This window comes from Myxocyprinus asiaticus, chromosome 44 (genome assembly GCF_019703515.2).
Source record: "Myxocyprinus asiaticus isolate MX2 ecotype Aquarium Trade chromosome 44, UBuf_Myxa_2, whole genome shotgun sequence".
NCBI lineage: Eukaryota > Metazoa > Chordata > Actinopteri > Cypriniformes > Catostomidae > Myxocyprinus > Myxocyprinus asiaticus.
Genome location: NC_059387.1, coordinates 27,275,036 through 27,291,555, shown reverse-complemented (window position 1 = coordinate 27,291,555; position 16,520 = coordinate 27,275,036). Strand labels below are relative to the sequence as shown.

The window sequence follows — 16,520 nt, the reverse complement described above, 5'->3', positions numbered from 1 at the left end:
GTTGTTCATTGGTTTGTTCTCCCATGTCCATGTATTTAAACCCTCATGTTTTCCATTGTCCTTTGTCAAGTATTGTATGTGTTTGGTAATGTTGTCAAGTCTATAGTCAAGTCTATAGTCAAGTCTATAGTCAAGTCTATAGTCAAGTCTATAGTCAAGTCTATAGTCAAGTCTATAGTCAAGTCAAGTCTATAGTCAAGTCTATAGTCAAGTCTATAGTCAAGTCAAGCCTATAGTAAATTCTATAGTCAAGTCTATAGTCAAGTCTATAGTCAAGTCAAGTCTATAGTCAAGTCAAGTTTATAGTTAAGTCAAGTTCATGTTTATGTTTTGTTTAGTTCATGTTTATAGTTAGGGTTATTGGATCTCACTTTTGTTAAATAAAATTGCACTTGGGTTCTTCACATCATTGTCATCGTCTCTTCGTTTACCTCATTGCCAGCAACATTGTTACAATCTTTCAGATTATATAATTTATAAAAAATTAAAAAAAAGAGCAGTATTTACCTAAAATTTTTTTTTATTACATAATAATTTAAAAAGGATCAACAGTAATATTTAAAGAAATATTTATTTTGCAAGAAAAATATGATGTAACATGCCGCACAGAGACTTTGGAAACACTACTGAGCCAGAACTCAAAGGAATCAGTAAATAGTTTTTTGAACCACTCAATTTAAATGAACCATCTGTATGAGTCGCTAAAATAAATTAAGACTACCCAGTGTACATAAGAGAGAAAGGACAATGTGTGTGCAATACTGTGTGAGATTTTTTTGTCATTTTGTTACAATACACTGCTACTTGTCGGAAGAAAAAAAAATGGCTCTTTCCTGGAAAAGCTACAGTTTTTCCCCAACTCTCAATTATATAGATATTAAAGAGACACAAAACAGTGATAAACTGTGTTCAAGCCATAATGACAAAGATGATTGTGTCATGGATGGATGAAGTGGTTGTGTTAGGGAGTGTTGTGTTTGTTGTGTCCATGTCAGACCTTCTGCAGAGCTTCCTCCTCTAGTTTGCGTCTCTTTTCCAGCTGTTTTGCTGCTGTGGTTCCAGTTTGTTCCTCCTCGATTCGACTGGTGGAGTAGCGGGCCTTCTCATACTCCTCCTGCCTCTGCGCCTTCAGCAGCCTGGCCTTCTTCAGCGCACTGTCTGCTTCATTCTGTACATAAACAATATAAACAAACACGATAATTTACATCTAGAAGTCTTAAAAGAACATCAGTGAAAGCAGCCTGTTTACTTCAAAGGGTCATTTAAAGGGTGGAAATAGAAATGTAATGTTTTGGTGTAATAAACCTTGACTAACATTATAAATGGACCTACAGTAAAAATAAAGTAAAGAATATGTTCTATTTAAGCATCATATGATGGGCAAAAATACCAAATAAACACCATAAAATAACTCATAGTTTTTCTTCAAACTCATAAACACATATTACAACAAGAGGTGTATACTGTATGAAGTACAAATTTTAGTGTACTTAGATTTTTGGAACATTTCTACTTAACTCAAGCATACGCATGTTTCTGTTGACTTTTACTGCTATTTCACTATAATTTGAAGAAAACAGGAAATTGAAATAACTGAAAATTTAAATTTAAATGTAAGCTGCAGTGATAGTGATGTCCAATTTGCAAACAAATCGTTTAAAGGAACACTCTAGAGGAAACGCACACTTGGCACCCATTCATAGGTATTTGAAGAACATGGACAATCACACTTGTAGCAGCCTTTAAGCTCTACCTTAAACTTTGTTTGCTCCCTTTGGCACTAATAAATCATGCTTAGGTGCTAAATGGCCGCCTACAAATATCTCACACAAAGACCTGTCTGTGCACCAACAGAATGAAATCTCTGCAATTGAATCTGATGTAATTAGTGTTAACACAGAGCCTCTATTAGATCAGCAGAGGAATCTGAATGACAGGCTGATGGCTGAGCCAACTCTGTTTTCAGGGGTAAGCTTTTGGCGAGCTGAGATTCACAAATACTTTTTTGGCAGATTTGCATAAAAATCCACTTACCATTTTTTTCTGCTCTCTCTGCCATTGTTCCTTCACCTCCTTTCTTAATTTGTCGAGTTCATTCTTTCGAGTCTGCAAAGGCTAAAAAGAGGACAAAAAAGCAAACACACTTTTATAAAAATCAGTACATTTCTCATTTATCAATTAGCCAATGAGTACACTGGTGATGGTATCAAAATCAAGGACGGAATGGTAGTCATACCTGCATGAATTTGTTTGATTGGAGCGCAGCTGTGGTTAGCATGATTAACTGGCTATATTCAATATCATTCTTGAAGGCAGAAATGTAAATATCCCGGAATGGCATGTGCTCCTGGAATAAACCGAACATGATTAACCAAACAGACAGAAAGCATTAATCGCACCTACGTTTATTTAGCAAAGAATACTTCATAGTCTCAGAAGGTGTGTAAGTTTATGCATTGTCCTTTTATAAAAACACACAGCTGAAGTGCATGTTTCAGGAGAAGGGAGAGTTTTAAATATTGACCTGTTGAGTCGCCAGTGCCTTTGCAGATTCAGCCATCTTGGCGTAGCTCTTTGCGCATTCGATGTCTGGGAATACAAATTGAGGTAAAAAACAAAGTACAGTGCATCCAGAAAGTATTCACAACGCTTCACTTTTTCCACATTTTGTTATGTTACAGCCTTATTCCAAAATGGATTAAATTCATTATTTTCCTCAATTCAACAAACAATACCCCATAATGACAACGTGAAAGAAGTTTGTTTGAAATCTTTCATTTGAAAAATGAAAAAAAAAAAAAAAATCACATATACATAAGTATTCACAGCCTTTGCTCAATACTTTGTTGAAGCACCTTTGGCACCAATTACAGCCTCAAATCTTTTTGAGTATGATGCTACAAGCTTGGCACACCTATTTTTGGGCAGTTTCTCCCATTCTTCTTTGCAGGACCTCTCAAGCTCCATCAGGTTGGATGGGGAGCGTCAGTGCACAGCCATTTTCAGATCTCTCCAGAGATGTTCAATCGGGTGTTATCTTGGCTGTGTGCTTAGGGTCGTTGTCCTGTTGGAAGATGAACCTTCGCCCCAGTCTGTGGTCCAGAGCGCCCTGGAGCAGGTTTTCACCAAGGATGTCTCTGTACATTGCTGCATTCATCTTTCCCTCGATCCTGACAAGTCTCCTAGTTCCTGCCCCTGAAAAACATCCCCACAGTATGATGCTGCCACCACCATGCTTCACTGTAGGGATGGTATTGGCCAGGTGATGAGCGGTGCCTGGTTTCCTCCACACATGACGCTTGCCATTCAGGCCAAAGAGTTCAATCTTTGTTTCATCAGACCAGAGAATTTTGTTTCTCATGGTCTGAGAGTCCTTCAGGTGCCTTTTGGCAAACTCCAGGCTGGCTATCATGTGCCTTTTACTGAGGAATGGCTTCTGTTTGGCCACTCTACCATACAGGCCTGATTGGTGGAGTGCTGCAGAGATGGTTGTTCTTCTGGAAGGTTCTCCTCTCTCCACAGAGAAACGCTGGAGCTCAATTTTGAGTGTCATGGCAAAGGCTGTGAATACTTATGTACATGTGATTTTTTTTTTATTTTTTATTTTTAATAAATTTGCAAAGATTTCAAACAAACTTCTTTCACGTTGTCATTATGGGGTATTGTTTGTAGAATTTTGAGGAAAATAATGAATTTAATCCATTTTGGAATAAGGTTGTAACAACAAAATGTGGAAAAAGTGAAGTGCTTGGAATACTTTCCAGATGCACTGTATATTGTATTATTTCAGCATTTTATACAACAGTTAGTTCCTGTAATTATACTGCTTGTTTCGCTTGTCTATGTTCGCTATATACTCAGAATTCTATGGTTCTCAACATTGTAACTGAATTATTTTGATTGGCGGAGCACAAAAAAATGAAAAAGCTGCCCATATTGGGTCTGAAATGACAGTTTCAGGTTCTCAATGTAACCTTTTTATTTATAGAACTGTTATATTAAAGCAATATCACACTTATTATCTACTGAATATCAGACGTGACAATGGCTGAATCACAAACATGCTGATATCAGCACACTCTTGTGATTTTGCTCAAATATCAGGCATCGGCTAACCTGTTCTTTAGCTCATGTCACTGAAAAATCTGTATCGATTTACCACTATATTCAAGAAAGCAATCTAATTAAATTCAGTTTTAGACAAAACATGACTGTAACTTGAATGAATGCTGTGATGGACAACAAACTGCATCGAATCTTCCTTATCTACTTTAGACAGATATACAGAACCAGAGTGCTAAATGACTCACCCATATTGAGATGTTTGTCCACCCAGGCCAGGAGCTCCTTGGTGTATTTTGACCAGGCTTTGGCATAGAGCAGGGCTGACTCCACTCCGCTGTCACTCCGGAGCAAAGCTCCGTCCATCTCCTCCACCCGCACGGGCGGAGAGGGACCTGCGAAGAGGGTAGACACAGCCGGACACATTGGTGAGGGTTAGCAGCAGACTGGCACATGGATCCAACCAAACTCACCCCAGACATGGGCGTTTGTACACTAGGGGGCAGGTTGTTTGAGTATGTGTGCGTATGAATGACAGATAGAATGTGGGTAATGACCTTGGGGCTGTATTAGAGTGGATTGGGACTATGCAGCCCTGCCAGGATTTAATATGACGGAGAATGTGTGAGTGCATTCACACACACGTTGATAACGTCTGCGAAATCTGATTTGGGAACAACGAGCTGTGTGTGTATGTCTGTGTGTGTGTGTGTGTATGTGTGATTAGAGTATCTGCACAAGTTGAAACCTTTGCTTTAAGGGATAGTTCAACCAAAAATAAAAAAAATAATTCATCATCAGAACATTAGGGCAGGACTATTGGAAATTGATTAGATTGTGAAAACTGAGGGTAGGGGTTGAAAACTAAAAGTGCTTGGTGATATCAGTCAAAAAGGAAAGCTGAATTCAGAGCAAGTTATATTTTGTGGAAAGATTTTTCTTTGAAATAACGTGCACCATTGTATTGTTCAAAATAAGACCAGGAATGTATATTAAGACAGTAAATAGTGTCTAATTTAAACAGCAACTTAAAGGGATGAAAATCGTTAGTAGCTAAATCATTTACACACCCTCATGCTATCCCAGATGGGTATGACTTTCTTTCTTTAACAGAACACAAAATAAGTTTTTTAGAAGAATATCTCAGCTCTATAGGTCCATACAATGCAAGCAAATGATGACCAGACATTTGTAGCTCCGAAAATCACATAAAAGAAAACATAAAAGAAATCCACATGACTACAGTGTTTAAATCCATATCTTCAGAAGCGATATAATAGGTGTGGGTGAGAAACAGAACGATATTTAAGTCATTTTTACTGTAAATCTCCACTTTCACATTCACTTTCAAATGTGAAAGTGAAACTAAACATGCACCACATGTGACTTTCAGATGTAAAAGTGAAAGTGGAGATTTAGAGTAAAAAAGGACTTAAATATTATTCTATTTCTCACCCACAACTATTATATTGCTTCTGAAGCTATGGATTTACCCACTGGAGTCTTATGGAATACTTCTATGTTTCCTTTAAGTGATTTTTGGAGCTACAAAGGTCTTATCACCATTCACTTGCATTGTATGGACCTACAGAGCTGAGATATTCTTCAAAAAATCTTAATTTCTGTTCTGCTGAAGTAAGAAAGTCAAACACATCTGGGATGGCATGAGGGTGAGTAAATGATGAGAAATTTTTCACTTTTGGGTGAACTATCCCTTTAAGTTCAATGTATAACTTCAAGGTACAGTAAACTGATTACACTCACCCGGTGGGTCTTCATTTTCCAGTCCACATCCTCCAGACTCCACCATCAGGTTTTCAAAGGACTGACAGAAAAAAAAGAAAAAGATGACAGGTGACAGTGAAATAAAGTTGGCAGCATTACCAAACAATCCCAAAGAGAAAAGGAAACATGTTGTATCTTCCATATCTGATTTATCTGAAGCACATAGTCACAATGCCAAAGTGTCACTGTTTTTTTTCTTCCATGAGATATATCACAGGGGCGGTCCAAACAGGAAAAGTCCTCTTCTCCAAAAAAAAAAAAAAAAAAAAAAAACTTGTTTCTATTTTTCTTTACTGAGGTTTGCACCCTCTGACCCCATGTCAACACCAGAGAAAGAGAGGCCACATCCTTTAGCCTCTGACACAGTACACAAACACCTGCTGGTCGCACTGCTTTAAAGTCTATGATGTGGAGTGGAAAGTGGGAAATCTTAGGGGACATTCACACAGAGCACATTTTTGCATCTGTCTGCACTTTTTTTTCAGTTGTTTTTCTATTTAAACATGGGCTGTTTATTCAGTGTCTTGCACAGGAGCACCACATTTTTTAGATGCCGTGTCAGGTTAAAAAGAATCTTAATTTTTAGAAATGCATCTGGAGATACCTGCGTTTGACTTATTCTAGCTTTTTTAATGCAATAACGTGTTCAGTCTGAAAAGCCCCTTACCCTGCTCCTGCGGGTCTGAGAAAGCCCCGAGGTCGAGCCGTTCTCTACATCTCCCATAAGGAAGTCAGACACTCTGGAAAGAGTAGACAAAAAAGTCAGGATTTAAACCAAACACATGCACACACAAAGCACTGCAAGACTGTGTTCCAAAACCTAGTGAGCTGTCTTGCTGTCTACTGCCTACACAGACAGCATCGTGAAATGGAACCTCATTAAGTGACTGATTTGGAACACTATACACAAGCAGTAACTCCATGCGGCATGCAAATATCACTTCTCACACAAAGCACATGGGAGGCTCGATTTGTAATGGATGCCAATAGAGATTGCCGTTAACATGTTGATAGGCTAATGCCGCAATAAGCATAAAAATAGCGCACACACAAATATACTGAAAAGCAATACATTTTTATTCAAACTGAATTATTTTATAAATACATTCAGTGTTCAATTAATTATATTTATAATTACATTTCTCTCAGCTAATCCACCATATTGGATTTATGGTCAATTATGCTATAAAATGCTCCATAGGTTTTGGAACAGAGCTCATGACACTATATCAGACACACTTTAACTGATGTTAAAAACAACAAGCACACCTAAACCACGTAGAGTTGGTGTTATCTTATAAAACAGACTTTAGCTGAACTCACAAGACTTAGGGAAGTCACTATCCTTTTTGCAGATGTGTCTGCCTTTTAGCTATTTTTCAAATGACTAATAATAATGCAATGACAAAACAATGAATTCATAGTAACGGATGTACTTACACATTGCCAAACGTGAAGGCCAATGTATCTATGGAAGTGTAGATCTCTGAAAAGAGCGTCTGCTTATTGTCTTCATTCACTTCCTTGAAGTTCACACCTGTTTGATGTGACAAAGATCAATGGAAGATATAAGGAGCTCTTGCTATGGTTACAAGTATTAAGGCATAACCCCAAACCTGCTATTAGCACAGAATGGATAGACAACATTAGATTGGATTACAACAATGACATTTTAAACTCATTTATATTGATTAGTTTACAATAGGTGTTGCAACATGAAGTAAAAAGGTTACTTATCCTAGATAAATTCTGATAATAATTTTTCAGTGATGTGTGGGCTAAGCTCTTAGAAGACATGAGTCTTTGATTTCACTATTGGAATTTAAATGCAAATGCTGCAGTTCCTAATAAAGTTACTAGTAAATAGCCAGCAAAAGTTTTATTTACTCGCCCCATACTATTTTTTCTCACATGTGGCACTTGTCCAGTGTTAATTTTGGACCTTGCATGGAACAAATTATAATAATTAACAGATTTAACAGCTGGTTAAGTCACCTATTAAAAATATAAAAATGTTACACAATTCAAAGTAAAATTCTACTCAAAGATTAGGAGTAAATCTTTGGCTCAGTCTGTAATCTAGAGAGAAACTTGTTTCCTGAGTCTAAACACTGGCAGGTAAAAATGAGAAGGAACTAAACAGCAATGTAAATAAGCTACAATCAGCTCCAGTAATAAACACTGTGAAAATAAACAATTGGCAGACCTTGCCAAAACTACTGACGCCATTCCCATTTCAACACCCTCCCCCCTCGACTCCATTTCCACCCCACCACCAAGTCACCCACCCAAAAAGAGGGGAACAAAGATTTGTGGAGAGAAAAGGCCAATGGATGTTTAGGTACTCTATTCCAGCTGATTTCAACTAGATTCCCTTCTATATACTTGGCAAAGGTTTGCAATCTCTCCTAACTAATACAACCATTGCTGGAAAACAATTTTTATGGAAATGGAAACCATGGAAAACCATACAAGACTTTAGTTTACTGGTGCCATTCAACAGAAAATGAGCTTTGAAATGTACATTTATGCATTCAGAATACACTTCAATCCAAAGCTACTAACAGTATTTTCAGGGTGTCAATTTTATCAGTATCTATTCCCTCGAAATCAATCCCACAACCTTGGCATTACTAGCGCAATTCCCTACCAGTTGGTCTACAGAAGCACCTTCAGAGTTCCAAAAACCCTTGAGAGGCAAACTCAGCTCTTTGGTTTTGTTTAGAAAAATAAGCACACAGTCTTAGTGTGGGTTTCCTTTCTGAGAAGCAGATAAGAAGAACCTCACCCATTCATTTAATGATGCCTTCAAGACTCAAACCAATTCCTTAATGTGTCCACTTACCAACAACCACACTTCCCATCTAGTTAGCATGCACCGAACACCCAGGAAAAGACAGGCACCTATAGACGTTATAGAGTCAAGATTGGATAGTCTCCGGCAGACTTTTTAGGGTCTTTCCTTAAAATTTCCCCACAAGCTCTTTTCCTTCAATCCTTGACAGAATGAAAAACCAAGCCAGTCAGGTTGATCTTCTAAGACCTTTTGAAGATTCCAAAGCGAATTTGTGGACCTGCCACTCCTCCTACCGCCGTTTACAAAGTTCTGGCCAGTCATCACGTCCCCTCGTCCCTCCACATACCCCTCCTCAACAGGACATCCTGAAGCTCACGAGAACACAATGGAAGCCCTCACCGTACACATACAATCCAAACGTGGAAGTTACATCATAAAGCAAAAATGGCATTGCTTTTTCTCATTTTTTTCCCTCCTCCCTGGGAAAGCTGGCACCAGTCAGGCTTGCTAATCAATTTCACCTCCAAATCTAGGGGGAAGAACTGATAAAACATTTACGAGACCAAACATTGAGCCCCCAGAGACCGAGTTTAGATGTTTCCCACAGAAGATACCAGACTTATCTGCTCAGATATGAATGGCACTGACACGTCCTCACATTAGAGGCAGTTAAGTCCTTAATGTGTGCGAAGAGAAGTTCAATGTGGCCATCTTCATAGACCAAAGAGTCAGGAAAGCAGGAGGGCAGCATTTAGTGAAAAAGTCCTGAGTCAGTCCTATGAGGGAGGGGGGCTTTTGGAGGCTGTAGGTGATGAAAGGTAAAGAGATGTGAGGACCATTGGAAACCACCAGAGTCGAGAACAAACACACCCCCTTGCTAGCAGCACATGAGAGATGCAATACCACTGAGAAAATTACTTTTGAAATGCAATACGTGCAGTATGTTGCATGAGAAAGCCTCTGTCTTGTGTAATAGCAATGCAAGACTAAAAGAGGAAGATGAAACATCTCCTTGTGGCTCTTGTTCAAGAAAACACAGGCCGTGTTTTTATTTCCTCAGAACGGAACGGAATGCTGAGCATGAAAATCATCAAGGATGGGTCGCGCAAGGTTCGTCAACATCAGCACATATCTTCCCATCAGGATCCAGCATTTGGAGAGCTAGGGAGTTTGCATTACAATGTTCACATAAAGTTCTGGACCCTTGTCCTCCCCAGAGCCTCAGTGAAGGTTTGCCTGAACTCCTGCTGGTCCCTATCTTATCCTGAGGCCCAGCCAGTGGGGTCAGTGTCACATTTCTGCAGTGGACACATGTGCTGGGCTGAACATGAGAGACTCTGGCCTGTTCAAACTCCACAGCAGAGTTCTTATCATGCCTGGAGCTCCTCGATCCGGATATTCAACTTTCTCATATTCTAATCTCTGAGCTACAGAGCTAGAACACTGATTATTCAAGTGTCACATTACAAAGGTTTTAGTGTGTGTGAGAGATTCGTATGAGAATTTATGTGTATGGAACACAATAGGCATTTTGCCCCTCTTGTGGTGGCAGTTGGAAATGCAAGTTTTTCCCCCTACCAACTAATGATAGAAAGTCAGTTGTCAAATAGGGGTGTAAAAAACTGCGTATTTACAAAATAACTATTTGGTGGGTTGTCTGAATGACTAGTCAGCTAGTCAGCTAGATGGCCTTAAAAGGAATTAATTTAGATGCTACTGACACTAAAATCTTCTCCAAGAAGTTGTGTCTCTAAATGTATCTTTAAAGCATTGAGAAAGTGTCAAAACAAAGGGAGGGAACAAAGAAAAGGAAACAAAGAAAAAAAATCTACATAAACTGACTAGTCGACCTCGCTAGTTGGTTGCTGGTGTTTAAAGGAATGTTCTAGGTTCAATATGAGTTAAGCTCAATTGACAGCATTAATAGCATAATATTGATTACCACAAAAATTGCAGTTAAAGTAAGGCACTTAAAATTTAAGTGAATGGGGCCAGTCCATAGAAATAAAAAATTCTAAGCTTTCAAACGTATGGCCGCAAAATGTAAACTTTATACATGTTAATATTATTTTACTGGCATAAATTCAGGGACTTACCAGCGTCACAGTGTTTGGCAGATTACATGGTTTACTGGCGTTATGTTGTCATGACTACAAAGTTGTAATATCGAATATAACCACACAGAAAAGATTAGAAAGTGGTTTTATCACAATAAATCATTTTTAACATGTATTATGGCTTATGGCTATACTTTTAAGACAGTGTGCATTTTAATAAGGGCAGGAGAAATTACTCAGAAATTTCTGCGATTAATAGTTGACCGTTTAACGTTGTGATGAGGAGGATGGCGGGGCCGGGCCGTGAGGACACACACCCGGCACTGAATCGGGCTAATCAGCCAGGAGGGGGATAAAGATGAGCCGGAGGTGCCAGTTCGAGAGCGAGAGAGCCACATGCGGCTGCTGTGTTTGTGTTTATGTTGATTTGAATTCATTTATGTTATTAAAACTTACGTTGACTGTTCAGCCAGTTCCCGCCTCCTCCTTGCCCACCTTACCCCGTTACAAAGATGTAATTTATTAAATTAATGCTGTATCCTTTTTTTCACTTCCTGAAACTTCACTAATGTTTCTCCCACTTCCTGTGGCAAAAAATGTGCATATATAAATTTTCAGGACTGTACATAACACTGAAACTGATGCGGGGAGTGCGGAGCATTGCACTCTTATTAATTATGTGCGATGCATGTCCTGGGCATAATAAACACAGCAGCAGATTTACTGTAAGGAGAATGGAGACTTCAGCCGCAAGTAGTGAGCCAGGTGTGGGTGAGATATGGGCAAGCTGCTGTAAATGCTCACTCGCATGAGAGAGAGAGACCTAGCGCGTGGACAATAGAGATTGAACGGAAGCCAGAGAAAATAATAGTTTTGAGATTTTAAACTTCAACAAATTAAACTTCAGCATTTAATCTGCATTGGCAAATTTATGCATTAATAATGCATTGGCAATGTACGCTTAAGTTTATCTTGCCAAAAAAGCTTAATATGAATTGAATCTGTCCATTTGATCCTATTATTAAAAAAGTCCCCTGTAAAATGGCAGAAGATTTTGCCCAACTTTTAATTACAGCAATTCCACTGATTAATTATTTATATAAATGCTCAAATAAATTATGACTAACCAATTTCTTGCAAGTTCTTTGAGACAAAGTATAAAGTAAATATATTTATAATTATATTTTAATGTTTGTTTTAATGTACAATGTGCCATGATTAATTGCGATTAATCAGAGAAAAGGGCGATTAATCACTTCCATTGCAAGTGCCTTACTGTAACCACAATATCTGCTTTATTTTTTAATAAACGAGGGATGAGTCAAAATAATTTTATATGGTAATCTACATTATTCCACAAATGCTATCGATTGAGCTTAACTTGTATTAAACCCAGAACATTACTTTAACAAATCATATTTAAGTCAAATTAGCCATATATTGAAGTGAAAATAGCTGTGTATCTATTTGATTCCACACAGAAGGCTGCACAATAGGATATAACTATCTAGAAAGAGGAAGCCAAAGGGTTTGGAGATATGTTTATACAGAAACATCACATGACCCAGTATGAGCCCAAATGTGAAAACAAAGCTAGGTATTTAGCCTTAGTAATAACTGTGCAGAGTGCAGGTAAAGGGAGCACATAATAAACCAAAACTTGCCATTTACCAAGTGCTGCTTCTGTTTGTTTAACAAACTGGAACCCACAGCCTTTTAACACAAAATAATGACATCTAACCCAAACAGTAAAGCCCAAAGTATACTTCGGTAAGACGTAAACGCTAAGCGTCCATGTTCAGGATGCTTGATGCAAATCTTGTCATTAGCAGAGTGCTTGAGCACTGAACATAAGCAGCCCGATTTTTAAAATCGAAGTATTGGGCTTAAGTCAAGGGTGACCAGATGACCATGGCAAAAAATCGGGATGCAACAGCACCCCCTAATAAATTACCTATGTCTATAGAATTACCTGTAAAATATTCTATAAGCTGAAATAAGTGAAAGTTTGTAGTTTTGTCAAATGTCTAATTGTCAAATACATAGTTAAACACTATTAAAAAAAAAAAAAATCAAAGTCAGTTTATTTTTGTCGCTCTCCTGCGTTTTAACAAAAATAGAGTGTGTGCACTGTGCATGAGATACGGTAGAGAAGTTATGACAGATCAATATATGATAAACACTTAATATCATGCTGAATTTACACAGAAAATAAATGCAGACATGTGCACAACTGAAATGTTTACTAAAAATGTATGAAAAATTTAAATGTATAGATCCTCTTTATATATGAAATGTATCTAATGGCAATTTTCCACTGCACGTTACGGTTCGACTCGACACGACTCTGCTTGCTTTACTTTTCTGAGCTTGCTTTTCCACTGCAGTTTAGTGCCGCCTCAACGTTTGTGGGATTATAGGCTGATCGTCAGAGTTGCGCCGCCTCTACTGCCGTGACATCATCTTAAACGCGACACAAACATTACTGACCATAAACAATAACTCAACCGCTAGCTAGCTCATTGTGCTGCATAAAGCAGTTGTTGCATGGTGATTTTACACAAGTGTAACAGTTAAATTGGCCTGGTTGTTTTAGAAGCAAGCTTTCCAGTAGCTGGTCAACTAAATAAAGTTAAGCTTTCAAGCAGAATATAGAGTTAACGTGACAAAACGTACCATCCTCCATCGTGGACTCCAACAACGCCGTGGCCGAGTCCAGGGCACTCTCCCTCCCATTGCTCGCCAATCTATTGCCATAGATAGCGTCCATTTGGTCGAACCACTTCCAATTTCTTCTGTTTGAACCACTCTGGCTGTTGTGGTCCTTGATGGTTCTGTAGTCACTTAAGTTTTTTTTACTTTTCCCTACACTGTTGGTAGGTCCAGTGGTAGCCGTGTGCGGCCAACAGCTGAGACACTTCCTGAAAGACTTTTTTTTTTGCGTCGTTTCATTCGTCGCTAACGAGTGGAACGTCTGCACCTCGTTTATTGACCATGGCGTGGTTTTGCACACAGCCATTTCTTTTTACAATTTGAAAGTCACGTGAACAAATTATATTGCTATCACTGTTGCTAACTTTAAAACTAGCGGGTTGATGTCCCGTGTCGCAAATCCAGTGACGCTGGTAGTGACGATTCTCTCTGACCAATCAGTGATCTGCAGGGTTTTGACATCACATTTTGGAACCTCGACTGAGGTGGTACTAAAAAAAGTACCAGGTAACAGGTACTATCCACAGTGGAAAACCCCCAAAAAGCGAGCAGAGTCGAGTCAAGCTGTACCCTGCAGTGGAAAAGCCCCATAAGCTTCATATTCAATGCATATTATTCTTCCAAATACGTAGTCATTTCACTCCAGGTAAATGTATTCACATGTGCTTATGCTGGTTTAAATTCACTGTCATTTCAGTCTCTAGACACGATCATAATTTCAAGCTTGATTACACTTCCTAGTGCTTTACACATATACATTTGAAGTCAGAAGTTTACATACACTTAGGTTGAAGTAGAGGTGGGCGATCTGACAATTTTATATCGTGATCGATCTTGAAGACGTCCACAATCTACTTTTCAAGTGAATCGTAGAGATCGCGATCTTTTATGTCCTCATGACTGCCTACTAGATGGCTGTGCTGATTGGCCAAATTATACCACGTGTCTCTATCATGTGTCTTTCATGCGTGGTGACGTATTAGAAAAAAAATTCATCATGAACTAGCTGCATGGTGGATGAGGAGCTGGTGCTGAAAAAAGACACAACATCAGTTGTGTGGCAGTGGTTGGCTATGCACAGTCAGACATTTCTCAGAGAAAAGTTATCTGTAAACTTTGTCGGGTAACGGTCGGCTCGTAATACGACAAATCTTTTCAACCACCTGAAAAGGAAGCATCCGAAGGAACATGCCAAGAGTGTTTCACTCAGGTCAGTACAACCCCACTCATCAGTATCTCACGAGGTCCTGAAATATAAACAGTTATCACTGACCGACATATTAGAGCAGTCAAACAAATAAGACAAAAGCAGCAAACGATGGAAAGAGGTGACGGAGGCGGTCACATTCTACTTAGCTAAGGATATGGTGCCATTCAAATCTGTGGAAAACATGGGATTTAAAAGACTGATCAACACTTTAGACGCACGGTATGATTTGCCAAGTCGCAAATATTTTTCTAATACCACCATTCCCCATATGTATAATGAATGCCGACAGAGGATTGCTGCAGAAATAAAGCATGGAGAATTTTTTGCAATGAATTGAGTGACTTATGGCCAGTCGTACAGCTGAGCCGTACCCGAGTCTAACCATCCATTTTATTGATGATGACTGGAAGCTAAAGAGTGCATGTCTTCAAACAAACTACTGCCCTGAAGACCACACTGGGGAGCTAATTGCTCACGACCTGAAGGATGCACAAGAATCTTGGAGTCTAAGTGAAGAACAAATGTCCTGCATGACAACAGACAGTGGTACAAATATGGTGAAGGCCTTGCAGCTCAACAACTGGACTCGCCTGCCGTGCTTTGGCCACAGACTGCATCTAGCCATAGGTGAGTAATGCAAAATAGCCTTAGCTAAATGTAAAAATACTACTTAATAATATAAATATATGATCAAGATAAGATCACATTTTTTCTTTGTAATTTAAAATTACTCAAGTGGTCTTAAGTTACAACATTATATATTTTATATAACAAAATATTTATTAAATTGCTCAAAAGAGACAACAGTTCTGTTTATCTTTTGTTCATGAGTTACGATGGTCTGAACTTGTTTTAATTGTCCATTTGTTTCCCCCTTTCACAAAAAAAGTGCAAAGGATACACGGATTGAGCGTGCCACATCACTATGCAAAAAATATGTGAGCGCTTTCTCCTTCAGCTGGAAAAAGCAGCAAGATCTATTCAAGGCACAACTCAAGCTCAACCTGCCTCAGCGGAAGCTAATAACAGAGTCTCCAACACGATGGGGGTTCCAAATCAAGATGGTTGAAAGAGTCCTTGAACAGGAAGCTGCCATTTCACAGGTTTTGAAAGCTGATAAGAAAGCAAGACACCTTGCGCTAACATGGCAGGATATTGATGTTTTGGAGTCGGTGAAGAAGGCCCTCATCCCACTCAAAGATTTCACAGATACACTGTCAGGTGAGGACTACATGTGTTTTTCTTACTTAAAGCCTGTGTTGCATCTTCTGAAAATGAATATCTTGACTGTGGATGCTGAGGACACTAACTTAACAAAGACGATAAAGGAAACCATCACCCTGTACCTCAGTGAAAAGTACAGTGACCCGACAACAGATGACCTCCTGGACATGGCGTCTCCTCTTGACCCAAGATTTAAGCTGCACTACGTGAATGAAGAAAAAAAAGAGCACATCAAATCTCGAGCTATTACTGAGCTGGAAGTCCTTCTGTCGGCAACATCTCAACCAATAGTGTCTGTTGCGTCACAAAGCACAGAATCTGAGGGGCCAGCCAAAAAAAAGAACAAAACTCTAGGTAGCCTTCTCAAAGTACCCAGTACCTCAGCAGCCACAGGCCCAACTTTGGCACCTACTTTGAAAGAGTTAATTGAGGCAGAACTGGCATCATACCTCTCAATACCTGAAGCTGACAGCAAGTTGGATCATTTGGAATGGTGGAAAATGCATCAGGCAAACTTTCCACGGGTTGCGCGCCTGGTAAAAAAGTACCTTTGTATCCCAGCAACCAGTGCACCATCAGAAAGACTAGCACAGGTAGCACATAGCAGTGCTGTTAAAATGTAACTGTGAAACAGTCTGAATATTTTTATTTTTTTTTATGTACATTTTTTAAA

The 16,520-nt window shown here is 38.9% G+C and overlaps 1 protein-coding gene across 4 annotated transcripts in view; it reads right to left on the bottom strand.

Moving 5' to 3' along the window:
* The window catches only part of LOC127434290 (rho GTPase-activating protein 29-like), a 78,720-nt gene that overhangs the window by 22,126 nt on the left and 40,074 nt on the right, over positions 1-16,520 (bottom strand). For 3 of the 4 annotated variants that reach the window (XM_051686918.1, XM_051686921.1, XM_051686920.1), the window contains 8 exons: positions 7,288-7,384; positions 6,515-6,587; positions 5,827-5,887; positions 4,311-4,457; positions 2,525-2,589; positions 2,237-2,347; positions 2,035-2,115; positions 998-1,168 (listed from right to left, as the gene is read on the bottom strand). In XM_051686918.1, the coding sequence (XP_051542878.1) occupies positions 998-1,168; positions 2,035-2,115; positions 2,237-2,347; positions 2,525-2,589; positions 4,311-4,457; positions 5,827-5,887; positions 6,515-6,587; positions 7,288-7,384 (806 nt within the window). Of the gene's footprint in view, positions 1-997; positions 1,169-2,034; positions 2,116-2,236; positions 2,348-2,524; positions 2,590-4,310; positions 4,458-5,826; positions 5,888-6,514; positions 6,588-7,287; positions 7,385-8,692; positions 9,401-16,520 lie in introns of those variants that run through there. The other variant, XM_051686919.1, reaches the window with a different exon arrangement.